Consider the following 22,488-nt stretch of genomic DNA (forward strand, 5'->3'; position numbering starts at 1 on the left):
TAAGGAACTTTTCTTTTTGGGAAATATTTCAGTTTTTTCCTTTAACAATAATATGTTTTAACGATATATATGATTGAGCTCTTCTCTCAGGTTCTAAGTCAAGAGAGAGAGAGAGAGAGATAGAGACGGAGGGAGAAAGAGGATAAACGTTTCCCTCAAGCCTGCCAGGCGTACGAGTAACGTCGTTATCGTTTTGCTCTTTTCCCTAGTCTCTTTAGGGGAAGAAACTAAACGTTTCTAGAGTGATCTAGTGTTTAGTCTCTTTCCAGCCACTGAATTTTCTTTCATTAGATTTTTCTGTTACATTGTAATTCTGTTTTCGCAATTACTAACTTTTGAGAAGGATAGAATTGCGTGTTTCAGGTACAAACCACTTAAAGTTTCGAGTTCAGTGAAATAAGTGCAAACAGAAATCAAAGTGATAAGTGATTGATGTCAGTGTTATGCGTGAGGGTACTTTTGTGCGCGCCAGTCGTCCTCCCAGTCCGGGACCTCTTGCAAGCTCCCAAGCCCAGGGGAGAAGCAATGTCGAAGGGCAAAAGGGTTCGGCAGGCCTTGATCGGCGCACAGAAGTATCCTCGGTGGTTGTGGGCGTGTCTTACCGAGACCGTCACTCCCACCCGCAGACGATTGAGCCCTTATTTTGCTCGTCTGCAGAAGAGATTTAGAGGAGAAAATAAAGGCAGAGTAACGCTGGTCTCAGGTCTCTAGACCTCTTAAACGTAAAGTCCAGACCTATGCCAGACGTACGAAGTAAAGTTCAACAACCCGGATGCAGTCATTGGGTTAGCTCTGACTCTCCTCAGTCATCAGTTTGTCACAGTAAGGAAGACGAACTTACAGTACCACCTGCCAGGCGTACGATGTTGTGGACTCTACTACAGTCCATGCAGCACAGCTTTCGGACCTGATGCGTGAGTGTCGTGCTGAGAGTGTTGCACCTCATCCTCCTCCTGCACCGGTGGTGCACCAACCGCCTGCACCCGTTCAGCCTGTGCTGCACCCGCCTGCACCGGTGGTGCACCAACCGGCTGCACCCGTTCAGCCTGTGCTGCACCCGCCTGCACTCGCTGCACCCAGTCGCAGCACCATCTGCCAGGCGTACGATGTTGTGGACTCTACTACAGTCCATGCAAGCACAGCTTTCGGACCTGTTGCGTGAGTATCGGGCTGAGAGTGTTGCACCTCCACCTGCACCCTTTCAGCCTGTGCTCAACCCGCCTGCACTCGCTGCACCCAGTCGCAGCACCATCTGCCAGGCGTACGATGTTGTGGACTCTACTACAGTCCATGCAAGCACAGCTTTCGGACCTGTTGCGTGAGTATCGGGCTGAGAGTGTTGCACCTCCACCTGCACCCTTTCAGCCTGTGCTCAACCCGCCTGCACTCGCTGCACCCAGTCGCAGCACCATCTGCCAGGCGTACGATGTTGTGGACTCTACTACAGTCCATGCAAGCACAGCTTTCGGACCTGTTGCGTGAGTGTCGGGCTGAGAGTGTTGCACCTCCACCTGCACCCGTTCAGCCTGTGCTCAACCCGCCTGCACTCGCTGCACCCAGTCGCAGCACCTTCTGCTAGGCGTACTATGTTGAACCTCTTTCTGTGTTCGCTGTTCCCAGTGTTGTTCAGCCTCAGCCTTCTTTAAGGCAACCTTCGGTTTGGGATCAGGAGGATTACTCCACTCTTCCTCCTCCTCCCCTGGCTGCTCCACCGGTGGTGCAACTCTCGGTGGAGGTACAACCTCTTCCACCTGTGAGTCAGTCTCCTCAGCTGCTGCACCGAGCTCAACCCGTGCACCCTGTTCCTGCGCCTCAGACACCTCTGCTTGCGGGAACTTTACCTTGTTCTGCGCAACCTCGGTCTCTTCACGCTCCACTCTACCACAGGAACAGGAACTTTCTGCACCTTCCACTGTTGTTGTTCCAGCTCGTTCTGTCTCTGCTGTTCAGCATACCTTACCTCCATTTTCAAACCATGGCAAAAATATGAATCATGAGTTATGAATGTAAGGTAAACATTATGTTGATTTTTAAACCCCATGCAAGCATGCATAAAGCACTCTAGCACTGGTCATGGAATTTCTAAGAATGTTAAACGCCATGCACACGCTCTGCTTACTACATGCTCAGCATTCAAGCATGCTCTGCATTCAGCATGCTCTGCATACAACATGCTCTACATACAGCATGCTCTGCATACAGCATACTCTGCATTCATCATGCTCTGCATACCTTACCGCATGCTTCTCAACATATCTTGGGTTGTTGCCAACTCACTAGACTGTCAAGCAGTTTCATAACGTTGCCTTCTAGTCTGCTGCTTTTGCACCAGTGAACCCTCACTCAGAGAACTTAGCTTTTCTAGGATAAGGTCCCTGTAGATGAGAAAGTTCTTTTCTCCCTCCTTCTGATATTCCCTTGAGGACTCTGTCACTTGGAGGGAGCCTTTAGCTGCATAACCTCTTATGGACTTTTATTTAAGCATAACATGCTTACAGGGAAAGTAATGGTTCCACTTCAGCCGCTAATCCCGTCTGTTACCACACCTGCTCCCATAGACCTTGAGCTGTGTTGCATGACATGCAGTCCAAGCTTAGTCCTTGTTAGAGGATTTTTTGTTTACGGAGTCAATGTGTCACGGGGAAGACGTTCAACAACCAACAGAAGGGACTTGTTGTGACGCAGTGCGGCAACCTCAGCAACCCGTTAAGGAGTTGTCTGTACGACCCAGATAGTCTAGACAGATTCGGGTTGTCACTGTACTTCCTCGCTTGCCCATGATTGACAGTTTACAGACTGTGCAGCAGTATCATGATCTTGTGTCCGGCTCCGTCAGACGACTGGCTTTTAAGAGCTCCCACAAGTCGTCGCTGTCTGGAGATTTTCAAATGGACTATGGATCTGACCAAGGAACTGGGCCTCCTGGTCAATTTTGAGGAGTCTCAGCTCGTTCCATCCCAGACCATTGTTTCCTTGGGTATGGATCTTCAGAGTCGAGCTTTTCGGACTTGTCCGTCGGCCCCAAGGATCTTCCAAGCCCTAGAATGCATCCAGAGCATGCTGAGAAGGAACCGATGCTTAGTCAGGCAGGGGATGAGTCTAACAGGGACACTTTCATCGCTGGCCCTGTTCATCGAGTTAGGGAGACTCCACCTCCGCCCCCTTCAGTATCATCTAGCTGCTCACTGGATAAAGGACATGACGCTAGAGACGGTCTCAGTTCCTGTTTCCGAAGAGATGAGGTCTACTCTAAAGTGGTGGAAGAACAGCATTCTTCTCAAGGAAGGTCTACCTTTGGCTGTTCAGACCCCCGACCACCGTCTCTTCTCGGACGCATTGGACACGGGCTGGGGTGCGACACTGGACGGACAGGAATGCTCGGGAACATGGAATCAGGAGCAAAGGACACTTCACATCTATTGCAAGGAGTTGTTGGCAGTTCATCTGACCGTGATAAACTTCAAGTCCCTCCAGCTTAACAAGGTGGTGGAGGTGAACTCCGACTACACCACAGCCTTGGCTTACATCTCCAAGCAGAGAGGGACTCATTCGAGGAAGTTGTTCAAGTTCGCAAGGGACCTCCTCATTTGGTCAAAGATCGAAAGCTCACGCTGGTAACGAGGCTCATTCAGGGCGATATGAATGTCATGGCAGATCGCCTCAGCCGTAAAGGTCAGGCCTTCCCCACAGAGTGGACCCTTCACAAGAATGTTTGCAGCAGACTTTGGGCCCTGTGGGGTCAGCCAACCATAGTTCTATTCGCTACCTCGATGACCAAGAAGCTCCTCTTGTATTGTTCTCCGATTCCAGACCCAGCAGCAGTTCGCGTGGATGCCTTTCTGCTGGATTGGTCCCATCTCAACCTGTATGCATTCCCGCCGTTCAAGATTGTCAACAGGGTACTTCAGAAGTTCGCCTCTCACAAAGGGACACGGTTGACGTTGGTTGCTCCCCTCTGACCCGCGAGAGAAGGGTTCACCGAGGTACTGCAATGGCTGGTCGACGTTCCCAGGACTCTTCCTCCTAGAGTGGACCTTCTGCGTCAACCTCACGTAAAGAAGGTACACCCAAACCTCCACGCTCTTCGTCTGACTGCCTTCAGACTATCGAAAGTCTCTCAAGAACTAGAGGCTTTTCGAAGGAGGCAGCCAGAACGATTGCCAGAGCAAGGACGACATCCACTCTCAGAGTCTATCAGTCTTAATGGGAAGTCTTCCGAAGCTGGTGCAAGGCCAATGCAGTTTTCCTCAACCAGTACCACTGTAACCCAGATTGCTGACTTCCTGTTACATCTAAGGAACGTAAAATCCCTATCAGCTCCTACGATCAAGGGTTACAGAAGTATGTTGGCAGCGGTTTTCCGCCACAGAGGCTTGGATCTTTCCTCCAACAAAGATCTACAGGACCTCCTTAGGTCTTTTGAGACCTCAAAGGAACGTCGGTTGTCCACTCCAGGCTGGAATCTAGACGTGGTCCTAAGGTTCCTAATGTCATCAGGATTTGAACCGTTCCAATCAGCCTCTTTTAAGGACCTCACATTAGAAACTCTTTTCCTCGTGTGCTTAGCAACAGGTAAAAGAGTAAGTGAGATCCACGCCTTCAGCAGGAACATAGGTTTCACATCTGAAACGGCTACATGTTCCTTGCGGCTCGGTTTTTTTGGCTAAAACGAGCTTCCTTCCCGTCCTTACCCTAAGTCGTTCGAGATCCCAAGCCTGTCCAACATGGTGGGGAACGAACTAGAGAGAGTACTTTGCCCTGTTAGAGCTCTTAAGTACTATCTAAGAAGGTCAAAACCATTACGAGGACAATCAGAAGCCTTATGGTGTGCTATCAAGAAGCCTTCTCTACCAATGTCTAAGAACTCAGTTTCTTTCTACATCAGGCTTCTGATTAGAGAAGCAAATTCTCATCTGAAGGAAGAAGACCTTGCTTTGCTGAAGGTAAGGACACATGAAGTGAGAGCTGTGGCTACTTCAGTGGCCTTCAAACAAAACCGTTCTCTGCAGAGTGTTATGGATGCAACCTATTGGAGAAGCAAGTCAGTGTTCGCATCATTCTATCTCAAAGATGTCCAGTCTCTTTACGAGTACTGCTACACCCTGGGTCCATTCGTAGCAACGGATGCAGTAGTAGGCGAGGGCTCAGCCACTACATTCCCATAATTCCATAACTTTTTAACCTTTCTCTTGAATACTTTTTATGGGTTGTTCGGTCGGCTAAGAAGCCTTCCACATCCTTGTTGATTTGGCGGGTGGTCAATTCTTTCTTGAGAAGCGCCGAGGTTAAAGGTTGTGATGAGGTCCTTTAGTATGGGTTGCAGCCCTGTATACTTTAGCACCTTTGGGTTGATTCAGCCTCCAAGAGGAACGCTGCGCTCAGTAAGGAAGACGAACTTAAAAAAGAGACAGAGTAACGGTTCAATTCGACTTCCTTACCAGGTACTTATTATTTCATTGTTATTTGAGATAACTGTTATATGAAATATGGGATACTTAGCTATCCTTTAATCTTGTACACTGGTTTTCACCCACCCCCCTGGGTGTGAATCAGCTACATGATTATCGGGTAAGTTTAATATTGAAAAATGTTATTTTCATTAGTAAAATAAATTTTTGAATATACTTACCCGATAATCATGATTTAATTGACCCTCCCTTCCTCCCCATAGAGAACCAGTGGGACCGAGGAATAATTGAGGAGGTGTCAACAAGAAGTACTTGAGTACCTGGCCACAGGTGGCGCTGGTAAGTACACCCCCTTCTAGTATTGTGATAGCTGGCGTATCCCTCCATAGAATTCTGTCGGGCAACGGAGTTGACAGCTACATGATTATCGGGTAAGTATATTCAAAAATTTATTTTACTAATGAAAATAACATTTTTATTCCATCATTGTGTTTACAGGCTGTGGTGGTACTAGTAGGGACCAACAATCATTCACATACTGCAGCCGAAATTGCAGAAGGAATCATGGAAATATGTCGTGCAATAAGAGAAAAACAACCTCAGGCATATGTCATTGTTTTGGTACGTATGATTTTATATTACTAATGTATAAGTAATTTTCAATTTAGTAAATTTTCAAAATTGACTTGCATATACTTCGTGAATATTTTATTTGTGAATTTGGCTCATTATTAATAAAAGCAGAGACATCAATTTTTTTGGTATTTAACAAAAGTAAGAGGCGGGCAGGACACACAGCCTAAAAAGAACTTTAAATATTTTTTGTCACTTATTTTGATGCAGACTGAAAATGTTTGGAACCATACATATTCCTCATTTTTGCCAAAACATAAAACCCACATGTGCTTACATATGCCTATTCCTCAGACATGTGATGTAGGGAAAAATTGGTGAATGAGCACTTTAGGTTGGCTAACAATTTTACATTGGCTACCCAGGTAATAAATAAGAGAGCGCCACTTGAATAGCTTTTGAAATGCATTTGTAAAATGAGGTTAAAAAAGACAGGTTAGAGAAAAGGATGTTTTCAATATTAAACTTACCCGATAATCATGTAGCTGTCAACTCTGTTGCCCGACAGAATTCTATGGAGGGATACGCCAGCTATCACAATACTAGAAGGGGGTGTTCTTACCAGCGCCACCTGTGGCCAGGTACTCAAGTACTTCTTGTTGACACCTCCTCAATTATTCCTCTGTCGTGCTTCCGGCAAGACGTTCTAGGATACGCTTATGTTCTTGGAGTATTTTCACGACTTTGGTGAAGTATTTCTCTTTGATTTCGGCTGTCGCTTTACTGGAAACTTCTATATTAGCTTAGTTAGCTTTTGGAATTAATTTGATTAATTATGGTGACGAGAGAGTATGTACTCTCGTTCACCTTTCAATGGCCGACCCTTCCCTTAGACGGAAGTGTTGGTGTCTAAGAGAGTATAGACTCTCTTTCTTAATTTTGCTTAACAAAAGTTATAGATTTATTTTATATCTCTCCGCCTCTTATAGGCCTCTTCGATTAACTTCCTTTTATTATAAACTCATTAAAATTAATTTTTATATTTGTTTATATTCGACCTTCCTAATAGTAGGCGGTCTTTTACCGAAGTTAATAAACTTTGAGCCTGTCATTTCGGTTTTACCTGTTAACATATTATGCTATTTCCGCCACAGAGTTTGAAAGATTTTCTTTGACAGTCTCGTACTGTTTTCAAAGTTGAACTAACGTTTTGTTTTGTCTCTGCAGTTGTTGACGTTCAGAACGTTCAACTTGCACTCTATCGTTACGATAGAGAAAGAATGTTCACGGTTTCACGTTGCAGTAAGAGTAACCGTGTCTAGCGTTTTGTTCATTCTTTCTTAACTTAATGGTTTTGATCCTAATAAAGGAACTTTTCAGTTTTTTCCTTTAACAATAATATGTTTTAACGATATATATGATTGGGCTCTTCTCTCAGGTTCTAAGTCAAGAGAGAGAGAGAGAGAGAGAGAGATAGAGACGGAGGGAGAAAGAGGATAAACGTTTCATTCAAGCCTGCCAGGCGTACGAGTAACGTCATTATCGATTTTTGCTCTTCTCCCTAGTCTCTTTAGGGGAAGAAACTAAACGTTTCTAGAGTGATCTAGTGTTTAGTCTCTTTCCAACCACTGAATTATCTTTCATTAGATTTTTCTGTTACATTGTAATTCTGTTTTCGCAATTACTAACTTTGAGAAAGGATAGAATTGCGTATTTCAGGTACAAACCACTTAAAGTTTCGAGTTCAGTGAAATAAGTGCAAACAGAAATCAAAGTGATAAGTGATTAGTGCGTGAGGGTACTTTTGTGCGCGCCAGTCGTCCTCCCAGTCCGGGACCTCTTGCAAGCTCCCAAGCCCAGGGGAGAAGCAATGTCGAAGGGCATAAGGGTTCGGCAGGCCTTGATCGGCGCACAGAAGTATCCTCGGTGGTTGTGGGCGTGTCTTACCGAGACCGTCACTCCCACCCGCAGACGATTGAGCCCTTATTTTGCTCGTCTGCAGAAGAGATTTAGAGGAGAAAATAAAGGCAGAGTTACGCTGGTCTCAGGTCTCAAGACCTCTTAAACGTAAAGTCCAGACCTATACCAGACGTACGAAGTAAAGTTCAACAACCCGGATGCAGTCATTGGGTTAGCTCTGACTCTCCTCAGTCATCAGTTTGTCGGGTTGAGAGTGCGCCTACACTCCCCCCCCCTATGCTCGCTCCACCTGATCGCAGTACCACCTGCCAGGCGTACGATGTTGTGGACTCTACTACAGTCCATGCAAGCACAGCTTTCGGACCTGATGCGTGAGTGTCGTGCTGAGAGTGTTGCACCTCCTCCTCCTCCTGCACCGGTGGTGCACCAACCGCCTGCACCCGTTCAGCCTGTGCTGCACCCGCCTGCACCGGTGGTGCACCAACCGGCTGCACCCGTTCAGCCTGTGCTGCACCCGCCTGCACTCGCTGCACCCAGTCGCAACACCATCTGCCAGGCGTACGATGTTGTGGACTCTACTACAGTCCATGCAAGCACAGCTTTCGGACCTGTTGCGTGAGTGTCGGGCTGAGAGTGTTGCACCTCCACCTGCACCCTTTCAGCCTGTGCTCAACCCGCCTGCACTCGCTGCACCCAGTCGCAGCACCATCTGCCAGGCGTACGATGTTGTGGACTCTACTACAGTCCATGCAAGCACAGCTTTCGGACCTGTTGTGTGAGTGTCGGGCTGAGAGTGTTGCACCTCCCCTGCACCCGTTCAGCCTGTGCTCAACCCGCCTGCACTCGCTGCACCCAGTCGCAGCACCATCTGCCAGGCGTACGATGTTGAACCTCTTTCTGTGTTCGCTGTTCCCAGTGTTGTTCAGCCTCAGCCTTCTTTAAGGCAACCTTCGGTTTGGGATCAGGAGGATTACCCCACTCTTCCTCCTCCTCCCCTGGCTGCTCCACCGGTGGTGCAACTCTCGGTGGAGGTACAACCTCTTCCACCTGTGAGTCAGTCTCCTCAGCTGCTGCACCGAGCTCAACCCGTGCACCCTGATCCTGCGCCTCAGACACCTCTGCTTGCGGGAACTTTACCTTGTTCTGCGCAACCTCGGTCTCTTCACGCTCCACTCATACCACAGGAACAGGAACTTTCTGCACCTTCCACTGTTGTTGTTCCAGCTCGTTCTGACTCTGCTGTTCAGCATACCTTACCTCCATTTTCAAACCATGGCAAAAATATGAATCATGAGTTATGAATGTAAGGTAAACATTATGTTGATTTTTAAACCCCATGCAAGCATGCATAAAGCACTCTAGCACTGGTCATGGAATTTCTGAGAAATGTTAAACGCCATGCACACGCTCTGCTTTCCTTACAGCAGGCTCTGCTTACAGCAGGCTCTGCTTACTACATGCTCAGCATTCAGCATGCTCTGCATTCAGCATGCTCTGCATACAACATGCTCTGCATACAGCATGCTCTGCATTCAGCATGCTCTGCATACAACATGCTCTACATACAGCATGCTCTGCATACAGCATACTCTGCATTCATCATGCTCTGCATACCTTACCGCATGCTTCTCAACATATCTTGGGTTGTTGCCAACTCACTAGACTGTCAAGCAGTTTCATAACGTTGCCTTCTAGTCTGCTGCTTTTGCACCAGTGAACCCTCACTCAGAGAACTTAGCTTTTCTAGGATAAGGTCCCTGTAGATGAGAAAGTTCTTTTCTCCCTCCTTCTGATATTCCCTTGAGGACTCTGTCATTTGGAGGGAGCCTTTAGCTGCATAACCTCTTATGGACTTTTATTTAAGCATAACATGCTTCCAGGGAAGGTAATGGTTCCACTTCAGCCGCTAATCCCGTCTGTTACCACACCTGCTCCCATAGACCTTGAGCTGTGTTGCATGACATGCAGTCCAAGCTTAGTCCTTGTTAGAGGATTTTTGTTTACGGAGTCAATGTGTCACGGGGAAGACGTTCAACAACCAACAGAAGGGACTTGTTGTGACGCAGTGCGGCAACCTCAGCAACCCGTTAAGGAGTTGTCTGTACGACCCAGATAGTCTAGACAGATTCGGGTTGTCACTGTACTTCCTCGCTTGCCCATGATTGTCAGTTTACAGACTGTGCAGCAGTATCATGATCTTGTGTCCGGCTCCGTCAGACGACTGGCTTTTAAGAGCTCCCACAAGTCGTCGCTGTCTGGAGATTTTCAAATGGACTATGGATCTGACCAAGGAACTGGGCCTCCTGGTCAATTTTGAGGAGTCTCAGCTCGTTCCATCCCAGACCATTGTTTCCTTGGGTATGGATCTTCAGAGTCGAGCTTTTCGGACTTGTCCGTCGGCCCCAAGGATCTTCCAAGCCCTAGAATGCATCCAGAGCATGCTGAGAAGGAACCGATGCTTAGTCAGGCAGGGGATGAGTCTAACAGGGACACTTTCATCGCTGGCCCTGTTCATCGAGTTAGGGAGACTCCACCTCCGCCCCCTTCAGTATCATCTAGCTGCTCACTGGATAAAGGACATGACGCTAGAGACGGGCTCAGTTCCTGTTTCCGAAGAGATGAGGTCTACTCTAACGTGGTGGAAGAACAGCATTCTTCTCAAGGAAGGTCTACCTTTGGCTGTTCAGACCCCCGACCACCGTCTCTTCTCGGACGCATCGGACACGGGCTGGGGTGCGACACTGGACGGACAGGAATGCTCGGGAACATGGAATCAGGAGCAAAGGACACTTCACATCTATTGCAAGGAGTTGTTGGCAGTTCATCTGGCCTTGATAAACTTCAAGTCCCTCCAGCTTAACAAGGTGGTGGAGGTGAACTCCGACTACACCACAGCCTTGGCTTACATCTCCAAGCAGAGAGGGACTCATTCGAGGAAGTTGTTCAAGATCGCAAGGGACCTCCTCATTTGGTCAAAGATCGAAAGCTCACGCTGGTAACGAGGCTCATTCAGGGCGATATGAATGTCATGGCAGATCGCCTCAGCCGTAAGGGTCAGGTCTTCCCCACAGAGTGGACCCTTCACAAGAATGTTTGCAGCAGACTTTGGGCCCTGTGGGGTCTGCCAACCATAGTTCTATTCGCTACCTCGATGACCAAGAAGCTCCTCTTGTATTGTTCTCCGATTCCAGACCCAGCAGCAGTTCGCGTGGATGCCTTTCTGCTGGATTGGTCCCATCTCAACCTGTATGCATTCCCGCCGTTCAAGATTGTCAACAGGGTACTTCAGAAGTTCGCCTCTCACAAAGGGACACGGTTGACGTTGGTTGCTCCCCTCTGACCCGCGAGAGAAGGGTTCACCGAGGTACTGCAATGGCTGGTCGACGTTTCCCAGGACTCTTCCTCCTAGAGTGGACCTTCTGCGTCAACCTCACGTAAAGAAGGTACACCCAAACCTCCACGCTCTTCGTCTGACTGCCTTCAGACTATCGAAAGTCTCTCAAGAACTAGAGGCTTTTCGAAGGAGGCAGCCAGAACGATTGCCAGAGCAAGGACGACATCCACTCTCAGAGTCTATCAGTCTTAATGGGAAGTCTTCCGAAGCTGGTGCAAGGCCAATGCAGTTTTCCTCATCCAGTACCACTGTAACCCAGATTGCTGACTTCCTGTTACATCTAAGGAACGTAAAATCCCTATCAGCTCCTACGATCAAGGGTTACAGAAGTATGTTGGCAGCGGTTTTCCGCCACAGAGGCTTGGATCTTTCCTCCAACAAAGATCTACAGGACCTCCTTAGGTCTTTTGAGACCTCAAAGGAACGTCGGTTGTCCACTCCAGGCTGGAATCTAGACGTGGTCCTAAGGTTCCTAATGTCATCAGGATTTGAACCGTTCCAATCAGCCTCTTTTAAGGACCTCACATTAGAAACTCTTTTCCTCGTGTGCTTAGCAACAGGTAAAAGAGTAAGTGAGATCCACGCCTTCAGCAGGAACATAGGTTTCACATCTGAAACGGCTACATGTTCCTTGCGGCTCGGTTTTTTTGGCTAAAACGAGCTTCCTTCCCGTCCTTGCCCTAAGTCGTTCGAGATCCCAAGCCTGTCCAACATGGTGGGGAACGAACTAGAGAGAGTACTTTGCCCTGTTAGAGCTCTTAAGTACTATTTAAGAAGGTCAAAACCATTACGAGGACAATCAGAAGCCTTATGGTGTGCTATCAAGAAGCCTTCTCTACCAATGTCTAAGAACTCAGTTTCTTACTACATCAGGCTTCTGATTAGAGAAGCAAATTCTCATCTGAAGGAAGAAGACTTTGCTTTGCTGAAGGTAAGGACACATGAAGTGAGAGCTGTGGCTACTTCAGTGGCCTTCAAACAGAACCGTTCTCTGCAGAGTGTTATGGATGCAACCTATTGGAGAAGCAAGTCAGTGTTCGCATCATTCTATCTCAAAGATGTCCAGTCTCTTTACGAGTACTGCTACACCCTGGGTCCATTCGTAGCAACGAATGCAGTAGTAGGCGAGGGCTCAGCTACTACATTCCCATAATTCCATAACTTTTTAACCTTTCTCTTGAATACTTTTTATGGGTTGTTCGGTCGGCTAAGAAGCCTTCCACATCCTTGTTGATTTGGCGGGTGGTCAATTCTTTCTTGAGAAGCGCCGAGGTTAAAGGTTGTGATGAGGTCCTTTAGTATGGGTTGCAGCCCTGTATACTTTAGCACCTTTGGGTTGATTCAGCCTCCAAGAGGAACGCTGCGCTCAGTAAGGAAGACGAACTTAAAAAAGAGACAGAGTAACGGTTCAATTCGACTTCCTTACCAGGTACTTATTATTTCATTGTTATTTGAGATAACTGTTATATGAAATATGGGATACTTAGCTATCCTTTAATCTTGTACACTGGTTTTCACCCACCCCCCTGGGTGTGAATCAGCTACATGATTATCGGGTAAGTTTAATATTGAAAAATGTTATTTTCATTAGTAAAATAAATTTTTGAATATACTTACCCGATAATCATGATTTAATTGACCCTCCCTTCCTCCCCATAGAGAACCAGTGGGACCGAGGAATAATTGAGGAGGTGTCAACAAGAAGTACTTGAGTACCTGGCCACAGGTGGCGCTGGTAAGAACACCCCCTTCTAGTATTGTGATAGCTGGCGTATCCCTCCATAGAATTCTGTCGGGCAACAGAGTTGACAGCTACATGATTATCGGGTAAGTATATTCAAAAATTTATTTTACTAATGAAAATAACATTTTTAGAACTTATGTAATCTTTGTAGTAATGTTTAATGGTTAGTGTTAGTTATCTTGAAAGTCAAGGGATTCGCTGTTAGTTTTCTTTAGATTCATTATTGTAAACACAATATTGTAATCATATTTATGAAAGGGGAACAGATTATTTTCAATATTAATCTTACCCGATGATCATGTAGCTGTCAACTCTGTTGCCCGACAGAAATCTACGGTCGGGATACGCCAGCGATCGCTATACAGGTGGGGGTGTACACAACAGCGCCATCTGTGGTCAGGTACTCCAGTACTTCTTGTCAACACCACCTCAATTTTTCCTCTGTCGTGCCACCGGCTAGACCTACTTGGATACGCTGTTGATTCTGGAGTTATTGTTCACGATTTGGTGATGTATTTGCTCTAGAGTTTAGCCTTCGCTATTCAGGAAGCTTTAACATTAGCTTAGCAAGTTTTTGGAATTAATTTGATTTAATTTTGGTGACGAAGAGAGTATGAACTCTCTTTCACTTTTAAATGGCCGACCCTTCCCTTAGACGGAAGTGTTGGTGTCGAAGAGAGTATAGACTCTCTTTCTTAATTTTGCTTAACAAAGTTATAGATTTATTTTATATCTCTCCGCCTTTTATAGGCCTCTTCGATTAACTTCCTTTTATTATAAACTTATAAAAATTAATTTTTATGTTTGTTTATATGCGACCTTTCCTAATAGTAGGCGGTCTTTTCTTGGAACCGAAGTTAATTAACATTGAGCCCGTCATATCGTTTTTACCTGTTAAGATTTTATGCTATTTTAATGTTTTTGAAAGAATTTCTTTGATAGTCTCGTACTGTTTTCAAAGTTGAACTAACGTTTTGTTTTGTCTCCGCAGTTGTTGACGTTCAGAACGTTCAACTTGCGCTCTATCGTTACAATAGAGAGAGAGTATTCACGGTTTCACGTTGCAGTAAGAGTAAACCGATTCTAGCGTTTTGTTCATTCTTTCTTAGCTTAAATGGTTTTAATTCTAATAAAGGAACTTTTTATTTGGGAAATCTTTCAGTTTTTTTTTTTTTTTTTCCTTTAACAATAATATGTTTTAACGATATATATAATTGGGCTCATCTCTCAGGTTCTAAGTCAAGAGAGAGAGAGATAGAGACGGAGAGAGAGAGAGGAGGATAAACGTTTCGTTCAAGCGGGTAACGTTGTTATCGTTTTTGCTCTTCTCCCTAGTCTCTTTAGGGGAAGAAGGTAAACGTTTCTAGAGTTTTATTCTTGTTCCCAGGCTTTATGCAGTGAGAGATTTTAAACGTAGTTTATTTGATCTAGTGTTTAGTCTCTTTTTCCAGCCACTGAATTCTTTATCTTTCATTATGTTTTTCTGTTACATTGTAATACTGTTTTCGCAATTACTAACTTTTAATGAAGGATAGAATTGCGTGTTTCAGGTACAAACCACTTAAAGTTTCGAGTTCAGTGAAATAAGTGCAAACAGAAAATCAAAAGTGATAAAGTGATAAGCGCAAAGTGTTACAGTGTTGCGTTCGAGGGTTCGTCTGTTCGTGCCAGTTGTTCGCCTAGTCTGGGACCTCTTACAAGCTCCCAAGCCCAGGGGAGAAGTAATGTCGAAGGACTTATGGGTTCATCAGGCCTTGATCGACGAACAGACGTTTCCCTCCGTGGTTTCGGGTGTATCCACTCACGTAGCCGACGATATCACCCCACCCACACAAAGACGAGAGAGCCCATTTATTCCTCGTCTGCGGAAGAGGTTTCTTGCAGAAACCATGGACCAAATCTTGCAGCTTTTAAGTGCAAGTCGGTCCCTTCCGCGCAAGTCCAACTCCTAGGTGTAGCCACTGCCACTGGGTCAGTTCGGACTTGCTGCAGTACGACAACTGCACACCTCCCAGAGAGGCAAGGTGGTACCGCAACAGGCAGTAACTCCGTCTGTTGCCGCACCAGCTGTTTTAGACCCTCAGTCTCAACGGACAGTAGCTCCGTTTGTTGTTGTCTTTCATAGACCCTAGTGGTCCATGCTGCAGACTATACAGTCTCAGCTTGCTCCTTCATACAGGAGTATCATGCTGGAAGGTTGACAATGCAGCCTGTTAACCTACAACCCGCCGAGGTTGTGCGCTCAGCAGATACTGCGGCTGCCTGCTCCCACCCTCCACCTGTGAGAGCTCCACCTCCGATGCGCAGTCCACCCTGCCAGACGCATGTTCTTGCTGCGCCTCCTGCTTTCATGCGTGAGTTGCCGCATCGGGAGTTGCCGGGTTCCAGCACTATGAGGCAACCTCCTCAACCCATGAAGCAGGAGCCTCATGCTATGTGGCATCCTCCTCAACCCATGAGGCAGGAGCCTCATGCTATGCGGCAACCTCCTCTACCCATGAGGCAGGAGCCTCATGCTATGCGGCATCCTCCTCAACCCATGAGGCAGGAGCCTCATGCTATGCGGCATCCTCCTCAACCCATGAGGCAGGAGCCTCATGCTATGAGGAGCCTCATGCTATGCGACATCCTCCTCAACCCATGAGGCAGGAGCCTCATGCTATGAGGAGCCTCATGCTATGCGGCATCCTCCTCAACCCATGAGGCAGGAGCCTCATGCTATGCGGCAACCTCCTCAACCCATGAGGCAGGAGCCTCATTCTATGCGGCATCCTCCTCAACCCATGCGGCCTGAGCCTCATCCCTTGCAGCATGAGCCTCATCCCATGCAGCATGAGCCTCATACCATGCAGCATGAGCCTCATCCCATGCAGCATGAGCCTCATCCCATGCAGCATGAGCCTCATCCCATGCAGCATAAGCCGCATACCATGCAACATGCTCTGCATACCTTACAGCATGCTCTACATACAGCATGCTCTGCATACCTTACAGCATGCTCTGCATACCTTACAGCATGCTCTGCATACAGCATGCTCTGCATTCCTTACAGCATGCTCTGCATACCTTACAGCATGCTCTGCATACAGCATGCTCTGCATACAGCATGCTCTGCATACCTTACAACATGCTCTGCATTCCTTACAGCATGCTCTGCATACCTTACAGCATGCTCTGCATACCTTACCGCATGCTCCTCAGTCACACATCTTTGGTTGTTGCCAACTCACAAGACTGTCAAGCAGTTTCATAACGTTGCCTTCTGGTCTGCTGCTTTTGCACCAGTGAAACCCTCACTGAGAGAACTTAGCTTTTCTCGGATATGGTTCCTGTAGATGAGAAAGTGCTATTCTCCCTCCTTCTGATATTCCCTTGAGGACTCTGTCATTTGGAGAGGAGCCTTAAGCTGCTTAGCCTCCTATGGACTTTTATTTAAGCATAACATGCTTCCAGGGAGGGTAATGGTTCCGCATCAGTCGCTAACCCCGTCTGTTGCCACACCTGCTCCCATAGACCTTGAGCTTTGTTGCAAGACATGCAGTCCAAGCTTAGTTCTTGTTAGAGGATTTTTTGTTTACGGAGTCAGTGTGTCACTGGGAAGACGTTCAACAACCAGCAGAGGGGACTTGTTGTGACGCAGTGCGGCAACCTCAGCAACCCGATAAGGAGTTGTCTGTACTACCCAGACAGTCTAGACAGTTTCGGGTTGTCGCTGTACTTCCTCGCTTCCCCATGGTTGACAGTTCACAGACTGTGCAGCAGTACCATGATCTTGTGTCCGGCTCCGTCAGACGACTGGCTTTTAAGAGCTCCCACAAGTCGTCGCTGTCTGGAGAATCTCAGATGGACTATGGATCTGACCAAGGAACTGGGCCTCCTGGTCAATTTAGAGGAGTCCCAGCTCGTCCCATCCCAGACCTTTGTCTACCTGGGTATGGAGCTTCAGAGTCGAGCTTTTCGGGCTTTTCCGTCAGCCCCAAGAATCTACCAAGCCCTAGAATGCATCCAGAGCATGCTGAGAAGGAACCGATGCTCAGTCAGGTAGTGGATGAGTCTAACAGGGACACTTTCAATGCTGGCCCTGTTCATCGAGTTAGGGAGACTCCACCTCCCCCCCTTCAGTATCATCTAGCTGCTCACTGGATAAAGGACATGACGCTAGAGACGGTCTCAGTTCCTGTTTCCGAAGAGAGGAGGTCTACTCTAACGTGGTGAAAGAACAGCTTTCTTCTCAAGGAAGGTCTACCTTTGGCTGTTCAGAAACCCGACCGCCGTCTCTTCTCGGACGCATCAGACACGGGCTGGGGTGCGACTTTGGACGGACAGGAATGCTCGGGAACATGGAATCAGGAGCAAAGGACACTTCACATCAATTGCAAGGAGCTGTTGGCGGTTCATCTGGCCTTGATAAACTTCAAGTCCCTCCAGCTTAACAAGGTGGTGGAGGTGGACTCTGACAACACCACAGCCTTGGCTTACATCTCCAAGCAGGGAGGGACTCATTCGTGGAAGTTGTTCTAGATCGCAAGGGACCTCCTCATCTGGTCAAAAGATCGAAAGCTCACGCTGGTAACGAGGTTCATTCAGGGCGATATGAATGTCATGGCAGATCGCCTCAGCCGGAAGGGTCAGGTCATCCCCACAGAGTGGACCCTTCACAAGAATGTTTGCAGCAGACTTTGGGCCCTGTGGGGTCAGCCAACCATAGATCTGTTCGCTACCTCGATAACCTAGAGGCTCCCGTTGTATTGTTCTCCGATTCCAGACCCAGCAGCAGTTCACGTGGATGCTTTTCTGCTGGATTGGTCCCATCTCGACCTGTATGCATTCCCGCCGTTCAAGATTGTCAACAGGGTACTTCAGAAGTTCGCCTCTCGGCTGACGTTGGTTGCTCCCCTCTGGCCCGCGAGAGAATGGTTCATAGAGGTACTGCAATGGCTGGTCGACATTCCCAGGACTCTTCCTCTAGGAGTGGACCTTCTACGTCAACCTCACGTAAAGAAGGTACACCCAATCCTCCACGCTCTTCGTCTGACTGCCTTCAGACTATTGAAAGACTCTCAAGAGCTAGGGGCTTTTCGAAGGAGGCAGCCAGAGCGATTGCCAGTGCAAGGAGGACATCCACTCTCAGAGTCTATCAGTCTAAAGGGGAAGTCTTCCGAAGCTGGTACAAGGCCAATCCAGTTTCCTCAACCAGTACCACTGTAACCCAGATTGCTGACTTCCTGTTACATCTAAGGAACGTAAGATCCCTTTCAGCTCCTACGATCAAGGGTTACAGAAGTATGTTGGCAGCGGTTTTCCGCCACAGAGGCTTGGATCTTTCCACCAACAAAGATCTACAGGACCTCCTTAGGTCTTTTGAGACCTCAAAGGAACGTCGGTTGTCCACTCCAGGCTGGAATCTAGACGTGGTCCTAAGGTTCCTTATGTCATCAAGATTTGAACCTCTCCAATCAGCCTCTTTTAAGGACCTCACATTAAAAACTCTTTTCCTCGTGTGCTTGGCAACAGCTAAAAGAGTAAGTGAGATCCACGCCTTCAGCAGGAACATAGTTTTCACATCTGAAACGGCTACATGTTCCTTGCAGCTCGGTTTTTTGCTAAAACGAGCTTCCTTCTCGTCCTTGGCCTAAGTCGTTCGAGATCCCAAGCCTGTCCAACTTGGTGGGAAACGAACTGGAGAGAGTACTTTGCCCAGTTAGAGCTCTTAGGTACTATCTAAAAAGGTCATAACCTTTACGAGGACAATCAGAAGCCTTATGGTGTGCTATCAAGAAGCCTTCTCTTCCAAGGTCTAAGAACTCAGTTTCTTACTAATCAGGCTTCTGATTAGGGAAGCACATTCTCATCTGAAGGAAGAAGACCTTGCTTTGCTGAAGGTAAGGACACATGAAGTGAGAGCTGTGGCTACTTCAGTGGCCTTCAAACAGAACTGTTCTCTGCAGAGTGTTATGGATGCAACCTATTGGAGAAGCAAGTCAGTGTTCGCATCATTCTATCTCAAAGATGTCCAGTCTCTTTACGAGAACTGCTACACCCTGGGACCATTCGTAGCAACGAATGCAGTAGTAGGCGGGGGCTCAGCCACTACATTCCCATAATCCCATAACCGTTTTAACCTTTCTCTTGAATACTTTTTATGGGTTGTACGGTCGGCTAAGAAGCCTTCCACATCCTTGTTGATTTGGCGGGTGGTCAATTCTTTCTTGAGAAGCGCCGAGGTTAAAGGTTGTGATGAGGTCCTTTAGTATGGGTTGCAGCCCTTTATACTTCAGCACCTAAGAGTCGTTCAGCATCCTAAGAGGACCGCTACGCTCAGTAAGGAAGACGTACTTAATAAAGGCAGAGTAATGGTTCAAGTCGTCTTCCTTACCAGGTACTTATTTATTTTATGTTATTTTTGAATAACTAATAAAATGAAATACGGGATACTTAGCTTCTTTGTTAACATGTATGCTGGTCTCCACCCACCACCCTGGGTGTGAATCAGCTACATGATCATCGGGTAAGATTAATATTGAAAAATGTTATTTTCATTAGTAAAATAAATTTTTGAATATACTTACCCGATGATCATGATTTAATTGACCCACCCTTCCTCCCCATAGAGAACCAGTGGACCGAGGAAAAAATTGAGGTGGTGTTCACAAGAAGTACTGGAGTACCTGACCACAGATGGCGCTGTTGTATACACCCCCACCTGTATAGCGATCGCTGGCGTATCCCGACCGTAGATTTCTGTCGGGCAACAGAGTTGACAGCTACATGATCATCGGGTAAGTATATTCAAAAATTTATTTTACTAATGAAAATAACATGTTTTATCGTGGTCAATTTAGCGTGTGATGCATTCGGACAATAACACTACAGAATAGTATTCTACGTGGCCATTTAAACTTTGTCTACCCTTTATTTACAAATTTTTTTGCCATCTACTTCATGTTAAAAAAACTTGTTGCAATGGAAATTTAGAGGTTGAACTTGAATAGTTGCAGTGGGTTGTTAGGTCACTTTAGTTTGTTTACCTCTTAGGAAGAAATGTTAATGGGATTTATATATTCCAGACCCCAATCCTCACGCGAGGTAAAAAGTTTAAAAAAAGTTACTAAACATAAGAAAAAATCATATAGAAAAAAGATAACAAGAATAGATGAAATTAATAGAAATATTAACTTCTTCATCATTAGTAGGAGGGATTTAAAGGCTTTTGGTGAAATTTTCCTAAGTTCAGGAAAGAACTAAATTTGCACATATCCAATGAGATGATTCTCAAATATTTGCAACCTAGGTCTCATCTTCAGTAGTGTAATTTGATTAAACTAAATTGAGTTACAGCCCACAGTCAACTTGATAATTAGAGAATCATTCAAGCTTAGATTACTATCATAAAAGGAAATTACATAATTGCTGAACATCATGTTGCTTCCTTGACTGGATCCCAAATAAATGTCAAATAGATGATAAAATGAAACTGTTAAGGACACTGTCATGATACAAGAAGGTGATGAATGCAAGAGTTGATGGGAGAAGTACAAGAGGAAGGCCAAGGTTTGGGTGGATGGATGGAGTGAAGGAAGCTCTGGGTGATAGGAGGATAGATGTGAGAGAGGCAAGAGAGCATGCTAGAAATAGGAATGAATGGCGAGCGATTGTGACGCAGGTCCGGTAGGCCCTGCTGCTTCCTCCGATGCCTTAGATGACCGTGGAGGTAGCAGCAGTAGAGGATTCAGCATTATGAAGCTTCATCTGTGGTGGATAACGGGGGAGGGTGGGCTGTGTCACCCTAGCAGTACCAGCTGAACTCGGTTGAGTCCCTTGTTAGGCTGGGAGGAACGTAGAGAGTAGAGGTCCCCTTTTTTGTTTTTGTTTCATTTGTTGATGTCGGCTACCCCCCGAAATTGGGGGAAGTGCCTTGGTATATGTATGTATGTACTTAAAAACTTCTTGCTCACAGGACTTCATAAAGAATAGTATGTTTAGGTTATCGATTTCACGTCTATTCCCAGAAGGATGGGCAAAAAAATCTTTGGACAAATGCCAATGAATATTTATGAAAAAAGGATGATGGGATAAATTGTTTAAGTTTTAACATTAGTAAAAGTGTTCATGATGCAAATAGTGAGATTCCCCCAATTGTTGAATGGGAGTAAGTTAGATAGGAAAAAAAATTATAATGATTTTATTAGAGTAGGTAAATGTTTGAATATACAATTCTCACACAAAGCATGCACAAAAGTTTTTGATAAGAGCCTTAATGATAATAGAAATTGGCACCAGTTTGGAAGTCTCACCAGGGATGTTGATGCTATATTGGAATGGCCAGATGTAAAGGAATTACCTCTACTAAAAAAATTCCCCCAAGCACTAAACTTCTCATTGAAGTTCACCATAAATTTTTGACATCTAGGAAATCATTATATTTCTTCAGCATTCTGATGTTTAAGGTATAAGAGTTAGAAGATTTTAGAGTAGAATCCTACACATTTTAGTATTTTTCAAATCAAATATGATAATATTTTAATTTTAGGGTTTTGTATCATAAAGGTAATTTAGACATGTGATTATAATAGATGAGGATCAGCTAATCAATTTATGTAAGCAATGTACCCAAAATCAATAATAATGCCCCTGAAATTGTAGGGAAAGATCTTAGATTAAGACCTATTTCAGATGAGTATTAAGACAGAAATTGAAACAAAGCTGAAGACATTGGCCAAAATTAATTTCACCTGTAACCATATACAGTAAAGGAAAGTTTTGACAGGTAAAGAATACAAAGGCTGCATAATTGAAGTTGGGATGTAAATGGATTGTGTTTTGAGGTCATTAGTATTTTGTATTTTTATTTATTATAGTTAATTGGACAATTTTCTTTATTTTTATTAAATATTGTATTATAAAGACTTAGTAACTGATCTAATATACAAAATGGTTTACGCTATCTACCTATTACTTATGGTTTTTCTCCTTTTTTTCTAGACTTTACTGCCTCGAGGAGAAAAGCCCAACCCTCTTCGAGAGAAAAATAGAGAAATTAATGAATTAATAAAAGAAGCTGTCAAGAAAGTTGATTTATGCCAGGTGGGTTTTCTAGTTATGTTGTTATTTGCACATAGGAAATACCATTTCATAATTTTTAAGACCTTTGCAAAATCATCTCGAAAGCATGTCACTGATATATCTCCCTCTTAATGAGAGAATGCTTCAGCACGGCATATCATTCCCGTGCTGAAACTTGGTGACGGGGAAGAGGCCTCTCGAACTTGGGGAAATTGTTCCCTCAGTATGAATCTAAATTTCTCTTTGTTCCGTAACTGGAATACAAACCACGCTATTTAATAGGGGTATTACTTTCGGAGTAGCTGAAATGACGAGCCATTAATTTTTAACGAGGGTTAACTACCCACACCGCTAGTTAGCGAGGGTAGGGAGGGTAGCTTGCTACT

At 45.7% G+C, this 22,488-nt stretch overlaps 3 protein-coding genes across 4 annotated transcripts in view; 2 read left to right on the top strand and 1 right to left on the bottom strand.

Annotated features, from left to right (window-relative positions):
• LOC137658448 (uncharacterized) overlaps positions 1–22,488 on the bottom strand; it is a 413,371-nt gene that overhangs the window by 225,229 nt on the left and 165,654 nt on the right. The window lies entirely within an intron of this gene.
• The window catches only part of LOC137658451 (uncharacterized), a 306,842-nt gene that overhangs the window by 180,902 nt on the left and 103,452 nt on the right, over positions 1–22,488 (top strand). The gene's annotated exons all lie outside the window — the stretch shown is intronic.
• Positions 1–22,488, top strand: part of LOC137658452 (platelet-activating factor acetylhydrolase IB subunit alpha2-like) — a 47,094-nt gene that overhangs the window by 12,304 nt on the left and 12,302 nt on the right. The window contains exons 3-4 of the mRNA XM_068393179.1: positions 5,907–6,029; positions 22,022–22,123. Of these exons, the coding sequence (XP_068249280.1) occupies positions 5,907–6,029; positions 22,022–22,123 (225 nt within the window). The remainder of the gene's footprint in view (positions 1–5,906; positions 6,030–22,021; positions 22,124–22,488) is intronic.

Source organism: Palaemon carinicauda, chromosome 19 (genome assembly GCF_036898095.1).
Source record: "Palaemon carinicauda isolate YSFRI2023 chromosome 19, ASM3689809v2, whole genome shotgun sequence".
NCBI classification, from domain to species: domain Eukaryota; kingdom Metazoa; phylum Arthropoda; class Malacostraca; order Decapoda; family Palaemonidae; genus Palaemon; species Palaemon carinicauda.